At 33.1% G+C, this 9,501-nt stretch overlaps 1 protein-coding gene across 2 annotated transcripts; it reads left to right on the plus strand.

The window, feature by feature from the left end:
- Positions 1-4,755: 4,755 nt before the first annotated feature.
- On the plus strand, positions 4,756-9,221 carry LOC129322965 (protein indeterminate-domain 4, chloroplastic-like). 2 transcript variants are annotated; one of them, XM_054969444.1, is made up of 4 exons: positions 4,756-4,913; positions 5,315-5,498; positions 5,816-6,212; positions 7,998-9,221. In XM_054969444.1, the coding sequence occupies exons 2-4, from the start codon at positions 5,339-5,341 to the stop codon at positions 9,088-9,090; spliced, it is 1,650 nt and encodes a 549-aa protein (XP_054825419.1). In that variant the 5' UTR covers positions 4,756-4,913; positions 5,315-5,338; the 3' UTR covers positions 9,091-9,221. The 2 variants fall into 2 exon arrangements, with proteins under 2 accessions (XP_054825419.1, XP_054825418.1); XM_054969443.1 differs by lacking the exon at positions 4,756-4,913 and adding an exon at positions 4,959-5,197.
- The last annotated feature ends 280 nt before the right edge of the window (positions 9,222-9,501 follow it).

Consider the following 9,501-nt stretch of genomic DNA (forward strand, 5'->3'; position numbering starts at 1 on the left):
AAAGGGAGCATTGTTTAACAAAACTTTTTTTTCCTATTATATTGAGATTTGCCTTAGTGGAATTAATTTTGTATTTGTTTTGGTCGAGACTTAATTTTGCATTTTAAGGATAGTCATAATAAACCCAATGATAATATTCACACGTGCGTTCCGATAGAAAATATGAAAAACCAAAGAACTAATTAATTTGAACAGTTTTATATATACACGTCAAATGGATTATATTAAGAAATGCGTGAGAATTAATGTCGAGATGTTAATTATATTTATTCTCAAATATCAGGCATTATTCTCTTGTTGTTATATGAAGTCAGTGCTGGAGAATGATGCTTGGGAATCTTTTACAACATGTCTTTTATTTGAATGTTATTAAACTGTCGTCATTCGTACTCACATGAAAACAATGTCGAAACTAATTTATTTTGTCTTTGATTTTTTTTAAAAAATAATAATGTAGAAGAGTGCATGTGAGGAAAAGAACAGTATCATGATTTATTCTCTGTTACGAATGCCCTTGAGAGTTATTTTGTTGACACACCGGTAAATTATGAAATGTAAAGAGATGTAAAATAACTCTAACCCTTCGTTTAGATGAGGAAAAAAATATAGAGGAAATAAATATTTTTTTATATTTTCTTTCTACTTTTCCAATCCACATGAGTTTGTTGGATTAGATTTTACTGTTGATTGTGAAGATCTTATTGATAGATAATTTATGAATATTTTTATTAATATTCTTTGAGTTTGAAAGTATATCTTAGACCTGGTGATGATGCTTCCCGATCCAACTCACATAATTTTTTTATACCAAAAAAAATTTCAGTTTCCATATGAAACAAAGAATAAAAGAATCTTTTTCAAATAATTAATTGAATTGAAAAATAATAAAAAAATAATTCATTATACATATTACATCTCTCTTTTTCCATCTAATGGAAAAGGAAAAACAATAAAAAATAAAAAAAGAATCCTTTTCCTGCAATAATTAATGACATAAACAGTTAATTTGGCATGCAGAATAAATAAAAGAAGAAGAAGAAATGGTATGTGCTTCCAATAAAAAAATAGCAAAAAGGGCAGTTATTATTAAATAATCATGGATTCATGGTAAAATATAATCAGCTAATATAATTAACGTAAATACGTTTACAATACTTCTATCAAACATGATTAGGGTTGTCCGCATAATTAACTGGACTCATTCATGGCAATTTCAATATTAATTATAGAAAAAATGATAGTATAAAAATTAAAAATGTACGTTTTTCTTGCACCTTGAATATTTTTAAAATATCCAGATATTATTTTTAACAACATTATAATTAAGATTGTCCACTCATTTAATTCTTACAACTAACAAGCTCATAATATAATAAAGGATTAATGAGTATCATAAATCTTAAACTATTACGTGAATAACATCATCGATTTTGAATTCTTGAAATATGAAAAAAATTTCCTTAACTTTTAAATTTCAAGCGCTTTAAACCTTACTGTTAAGTTGAAAAAAATGATTGTTATTTTTATAATATGTGGAGCCAGTCACATGTTGGTATAAAACTCATCTTAACCTTTAAAAATAATGGACGTTTTCTCCAATTTAACGAAAGAGTATTTTAAGCCCTATGAAATTTAGAAATTGAAGAAAACTTTTACACATTTTAAAAATTTGGAGTCTAAAATATTATTCACGTAATAGTTTAGAATACATAATAGTTATTAACCCAACAATAAAAATGTTACCAGTTGCTGTGCTTTTTTGAATTGTGAAGCCTATCTTCTTTTTTTGGGGGGGGGGGGGATGTGAAGCCTATTATCATAACTTCACACCTGTAAGGAGACTGATCAAATTCAACTCAACTGATTTTAAAAAAAATAGTGTAAGATATAAATAAAACATGCATGCATATTAAAATGTAAAATTATTTTATATCAATTCAATATTTTCATGACTATCTCGTCAAAATTTTAAAATAAAATATCATATGGTAATTTCTTCGAAATTGAACAAATCACATGCGTGAAAAATATAAATATATTACATAACAACACCATGATGTAATGTAATTAACCTTTTTGGTAATGAACGGCAACCACTTTTGTAGCCTATAAATTGCTAATATTTAATCTGTAAAACAAACAAATACTATACAAACTCCCAATACGTCAACGTATCATATTTGAGACACACACATACATATGGTTCATTTGTTTTTATTATGTTCATTATGAAAAATTTTCTAATGCTCCTATTATTACAAAACTTAGATATAAACAATAACAGTACTCTATATGATGTCTATCTACTTCTGGTTTACTTATAAATTCTATGGTTTCTAATCTAATTAATTCACCAATTAAGTGTTGTAATCTAGTTTTATTAATTTGTAAGTTTTCAAATTACATTCTGATGTTTGATAAAACAATAATTTTGTTACCTTTCCTTCACATACTAGTGGCTAATGGCTTTGACAAGAGTACTGCTAAATTCATAGAATATTTTTAAAATCATTTTTGAACAATTTTTTGGATATAAAACTGACCAGTATATTATCACGTATTTTGGAGCAGTTAATTAACTCTCACTCTTTCACGTATGCCTTTATTTTTCTTCTTTTTGTTTTATGTTGTTTTGGTAATATATAAAATCGGGAGCAAGACACCGGAAGATCCAAAGCCATTTCAACTAGCATTAATTTTATTATATATGTATTGAAAATCTTATCGTAAAAATATTATATATGCGACTGAACTCTTCCAAGATCTATTTCAATAGAAAATGAATGGAATCTTGGGTGCCGACTAAGAGGATAAATGTTAATTATTCTTAAAGCGTTACAATATATGTTCATAATTTTTTGTAAGATGTGTTTAAATCAAATAAAACGAAATCCGTCTGGACATAAAGCAAGAGAAATTATCAGTTATTATTAGAGTGCTAAAAAAACCAGTTCAACAAAATCAGACTGATCTCCTAATAAAAATAACGCCAAATTATATTATTATTTATTTTTCTATTTTATTACTTACTGTCCTAGAAGTGATAAGTGAGTTCCATACATTCACGAAAGTTTAAAATGTAGTAATTCATGTGAATAGGACACTTTTATGCAAATTTTATATGATTATTTCATATTAAAGAAAATGCCACAAGCTAGGAATTGTCAATTTATACAAGGAATATTTTGTTGTGGTTTGACTATCCAATGGAAAAGAGTACAAAACATACAGGCACTTCAAGTATGCTAAGTGGCATTTTATGCATTGTTAGCCAATAGCCACCATGAGGTGTTGTTGAAAGTCCGCACTAAATCACATTCTGTGTGACTCAATTAATTACTCTTGATGAGGTGGGCAACTGAGAGAATAAAATGTGGACTTCCCTTCTCTTTCTCTCTTACTTCACTCACTCATATTACCAATTCACAAGACTTACTTGGAATATTCCACACTTGGGAGTCGCCTCACACCTATTTTATTATAACGTGAAATACTACGTACTGCATCTTTGATTTTTTTTACAACTTGACACGATTTTATTTTAGTCTCTTAATTATATAAAGCGTCTTTAGTTTTGTAATTCTGATATTGTTAGTTTCATTAATAAAAATTGTTGACATTAACTTTTAAATGTTGACACAACATTATGTCTAATTTTTTCAAATGTTGACAATGATTGGTACAAAAAATCACCATTTAGGACTAAACTGATGCTAGCTAGTACTTTATAAAATTAAGGATACTAGTAGTTATATATACATATGTATAATGTGCACTTTTGTCTATATATTTATATATGTTGATAAGTGACGCCTGAGTGTTACCAATTATTATTTACATAACAATGTAATAGTTATAATTTGATAACTGGTTTTTGAAAACTCTATTGGATAGGATCTCCTGACTCTAAATGGAGCCAGGTCAGACCACATGATTATGAAGCTCTCATTTATTACTGCAATTTTCTCCCTACTCAAACTCTGAGACTTTGGTTTAATTAAAAAGATGAGGATCGGAATCAAACTGCTTGAATCAAAGCCGGGGATATAGATTATAATTGTTTTTTGACTTGTAGAAATATCAATAATGAATTCATGTTGATCTCCATGCATGGAAACTATATATATATATATATATGATGATGATGATGATGATGATGATGATGTGAGAATAGAAAGAAAAAGATATACTTAAAAAGAGAAAAGATTAATTTGTGGGAGAGATTAAGGAAAGTAGATGAATTTGGATTTGTTAAGTAATTAACCTAAATCCACTCACGGTACTTAATGATTATCAAGATATACATCTCCCACCAAAAATCTACACAATCAAAACACTCCTAACTTACATTACTCCGTTTAAAAATTCAATACTTTTTTTAGTATTATATAATAGAATCTCTGACAATCATTTGATTAAATCACAAAAGTATTAAATTAAATGGTCGTGTATTGTGTTATGTGATGAGACATTTATTGAGTGTGTAGACTTAATTAAGCCACTAACCGAAGCCAAATCCGAAGGCGAGAGGGATGGATGAGGATGGGAGAATGACGAAAGGAGAGGTTGTGTTGTTGTTGGGAATAGGATACGAAATAAGAGAGAGATAAGGCCTTTGCCTATGTGTGGCCCCAAACCCATCATCTTCTGCTTTGCTCACAGTACGTAGCTAGCCTGTTCAACAGCGACATTATTAATCTTTCTTCTCTTCTTTACTTGCCTCCCTTAATTCACTCTCAATTAATTATTCCTTCCTCACATATATCATCCATATGCATGTATGCGAGCAGTATGGGTGGCCAAGCATGTTCTGTATTATTTATGTGCATGACATCAAATGATTGAGGAATAAGAAACCAGAGGGCTAAATTTTATGCACAACAAAACAATAGCCAGAGAGAAAAACAGGATAGGTAGGTCTACAATATACTTACATGCTTATTTACTTACAGGCAGCCATTGTTTTCTTCTCTCTCTCTCTCTCTCTCTCTCTCTCTCTCTCTCTAATTCCTTTCCGGATTCTAGCTGTCTCCTAATTCGATTCTTTATATTCCCTGGTGTTTTCTGGGTTTTATAATCTGAGAAGGGAAAAAAAAAAAAATCTTTTTCTTCTACGAGATCAGACAAAGAGATCTGGGAGAGAAGAACCAAAAAGAAAAAAGAAAAAGAAAAACCAACATACATAAACATACTTCAGGTTGTCTAGCTTCTTCCTCCTCCTTCGTTTTCTTCTGCAACTTTTTAATTTCTCCTTTCCTTTCTCTCACAAGATTATTTTTTTTCCTTCTCTTTTTTAATTCAATTTTTCTTACAGATTCGCTTGACTTTTCCCAAGAACATGTCTGCTGCTTCCTCGTCTTCACCGTTCTTCGGAATCAGAGAAGAAAACCCAATTCAGATGACACAACAGCATCATCAATCCTCCACAGCTGCTTCCTCGACTGCTCCAAACACAGTAGTTCCTCAAAAGAAACGAAGGAATCAACCTGGAACACCAAGCAAGTACCTCTACATATATATACATGTTCTTAATTATATATACCAATTCTTATCATCACATAAAATAAGACTCTCTTGTTTGATTCATCCCGAGCTTTTTCTCTCAGAAGCTTATAGGGCCTGCTTTCATGGTTGAAGTAATTAAAAGTTCGACCCATCTGCAGCCATAATTTTCTTTTTCAACAGTTTTGAGTTCCTTTTTCTGGTTTCAATATCTTTTCAAGTGGTTGAGTTCTTCTTCAGCTCTCGAGCACATGGATACAGTACAGAAATCTCTAACTTTTTGTGGTTTGTCATTTTCCCCGAAAACGCACAGATCCAGATGCGGAGGTGATAGCTCTATCTCCAAAGACTTTAATGGCGACAAACAGATTCATATGTGAGGTATGCAACAAAGGGTTTCAGAGAGAGCAGAACCTACAGCTTCACAGAAGAGGACACAACCTTCCCTGGAAGCTGAAGCAGAAGACAAACAAAGAGCCAAAGAGAAAGGTTTATCTGTGTCCCGAGCCTACATGCGTCCACCATGACCCTTCAAGAGCTCTCGGTGACCTCACTGGGATTAAGAAACACTACTCTCGCAAACACGGCGAGAAGAAGTGGAAGTGCGAGAAGTGTTCCAAGAAATACGCTGTTCAATCTGATTGGAAGGCACATTCTAAGACTTGTGGCACCAGAGAATACAGATGCGACTGTGGCACTCTCTTCTCCAGGTAATTAACACTCGATTGTCTCATTAATTAATCTATCACTTTTAGCTGTCATATCTGCATTAATTGCTGGTTGTGATATATATATATATAAATATAGCTGATAATTCGTTTCTGCAAATTTGAGGAATAGTTTCTCGGGGATTCTAAGACTTGCATATATATTTAGGTACTTCTTACAATTGGTGCTGCTAATTAATTAACAAAATGATGAGTAATGTGGCTATAAACCGTCGCATGAGAGCCGGCCCTTTCGAAAGTTGCATTGATCAGTTCCTTTAAGTTTATGATTGAAAAGCAGCATTTTAATTTACAGTCATATTACTCATTTTAATTTACTATGTATGTCATTTTATATTAATTATTTGTTATTAATTAAGCTTAATGTGAGGATAATAATAATGGCCGAAAGTAAAGAAAGTGATCAACTAGCTTACAATGACTCGGACTAAACAGTAGCATGGATTCCTCGGGAAAACTGACTTACTATGAGTTAATTTTAGCCGTCCAAATCAATGAAGACATTCTAAATTTATTATTTTGTTATAAAACTAAAAAAAAAAGATTATTTTGAGGAAATCTAATCAACTGAGCAGTCAAATACTCATCAAATGATGGTCGGGTGGGTGTGTTGGGAGATGATGAGGGTGAGGAGGAATATGGCAGAAGACTGGTCGCACGTGAGTGCTTCACTGTAAAACTAGGGTTTCAAAAAATGAAAATGCGTTTGGTTTGAGAGAAAAAAACAAGGAAAAGTTAAAACCTCTGGTCCTTGGGAACATCGCCCTTAACCCTTATTCCCCATTCACGTGTAGTTATAAGCAACAATGCAAAGGGACAGACACACTGATGATACCAGGTTTTGTTCTCTTATGAGTTGGCTATTTGTATTTAGTTTCAATTGTATTCAGGTACCTTCTCGCCATGGGACCTAGATGCATCAACATTAATAGAATATATTAAACGTAAATTCATTTTCCACATTTCCATGTGAATGATATTAATTCTCCGATCTATATATAGTCTTTGTATTTCCTCACTTGTTTTCCGAGAATTTGGCGATTCTCCCGCTGGTACGATTGTGCTGAAACAATGCTCATCATGGAAATTTAATTAGTGGACAAGACATGTGAGATAGTTTTCATTTATTGAGGTTGGTCCCATGCCCAGGCATATCAGTATTGACTTTCATCCAATATGCAAATAATTTTCTCTTTTCACTCGTTCAAAAAGATGCTTCAAAGTGGAATTTCTAGTTGGAATTATTGGCTTTACATCACATTTTGGCATAATCCTCTGGGCCCTCCTCTCGCTCGTAGTCTAATCTTCTTTATTGCAATTATGGCTTAGCTCTGAAAATAATTAATTACATTACATAATTACATATACATTTCTGTTTATATATGTCGTATAATATTTGCTTCGATCTTTCCTCTGCGACTAATATCTGAAATTAATTCTTGACCAAAATATTTACTACTTGTTAAGCCTACAAATCATGCATGTAAATGTATATGTATGTTGTATATCTTTCACTTTAGAATTAGAATGCACATCTTATATTTAAAAATAACGTATAAGTACATGTGTACAATTAATTTCATACATGTGTATGTGCATATATACGCATGAATTATTTTATATTTTAAATAATGAATGAATAATTATGTATGTGTACATTCTTGCATACTTAAAAGTCGTCAGTATATGTGTGTGAGATATTTTGAAACATTATTAATTGACATGGCATATATGGTAACCGTTAATTTCCATAACGTTTTGATGCAGACGTGACAGTTTCATCACTCACAGAGCCTTCTGTGATGCCCTAGCACAGGAGAGTGCAAGGAACCCGACAACCTTAAACCCTATGAGCGCTCATAATCTTTATGGCACAAACTACCAGCAAGTTGCGGGTTCCACGATGTCGCACCATCTTCATCATCAAAATCTTCACGCTCCTGCAACAAACCCTAATACCAGTATCTTGCGTCTAGGCAATGCCAATGCAGCCAAGTTCGAGCCCAGCTTAATCTCTCCCTCTTCAAACCCATCAATGCCAAATAATTCCTCGGCTTTTTTCATGACAGATCCCATTCCTAACCAAGGATTTCATCAAGAACATCATCATCATCATCATCCATCTCAGCAGCAAGCAGCATTTTCGTCTTCAAGCAAGGCTTCGTCTATACATGGTCTCATGCAGCTTCCTGATCTTCAAGGAAACCCTAGTAACAACAACAGTTCGTCCAATCCTTTTAATCTAGGTTTCTTCCCTAATAACAGTATGATCTCTGATCAGTTCAGTAACCCTATTGGCGATCATCACCATGTTGGGTCTGGTTTAGCTTCGTCAGTGCTCTTCGGCAACTCGATCGACGACGTTTCTCCAGCGGCGGCGCATATGTCTGCAACTGCATTGCTTCAGAAAGCTGCTCAAATGGGTTCCACCACAACCACGTCGAATAACGGCTCTTCCTCGTTACTCAGAGGAATGGGTTGTTCTTCAACCAATAATAACAGTGGTGCTAAGTCGGATAATCTCGCCACTTTTGGAAGTGACGTTACAGAAAACGACCATCATCAGCATCTTCGAGGGCTGATGAACTCTCTTGCTAATGGGAACCATTCCATATTTGGAAATGTGCAAGCAGTAGGGAATGATCATCAGGCTAATAGTCTGCAACAGAATCTGGGTGTTAGCTTTGGAGGTTCTGATAAGTTAACGTTGGACTTTCTGGGGGTCGGAGGAATGGTGAGAAACATGAACGGTGGATTTTCCCAGAGATCAGAATCTCAACAACATGGAAGCATCAACATGAGTTCGCCTTTGGAACCTGAACAGGCAAGCCAAACTTTCAGAAGCACGACGCTGCAATGAGAAAATTAGGAATTCAGAAATTAAATTACTGTCAAACATGTGGACTAGTTTCATCAGATGAAGCCAAACTTGGCTAAACCTTGGTTTTTTCTTTTCTGGAGTAAAATATGCAATTCGGTCCTTGAAAAATATATTTCCTCTTGCACGTGCGTGTATAATTGATTTATTAGTTAGTTCCTCAAAATTAATAGGTATAGGAAAAATATATACGACTTGGTCCAGTTTATAGACTAAATTAAAATGTAGCGAGTTACATGGTTCAATTTGAGAAGCCAACTCATGCAAAGGAATTAATCAGTCCAAAAACTAGTTCATTATTAGGAGGAATGTACCATCTTTGTAGGAACCAAATTGTGTATTTACTTTTAATATTAGGGTTTCATCATTTCTCGAAGTTTCAATCCTTGAATG

Source organism: Prosopis cineraria, unplaced genomic scaffold, assembly GCF_029017545.1.
Source record: "Prosopis cineraria cultivar Desert tree isolate PC_DT_omini unplaced genomic scaffold, ASM2901754v1 PC10, whole genome shotgun sequence".
Classification (NCBI taxonomy): Eukaryota; Viridiplantae; Streptophyta; class Magnoliopsida; order Fabales; family Fabaceae; genus Prosopis; species Prosopis cineraria.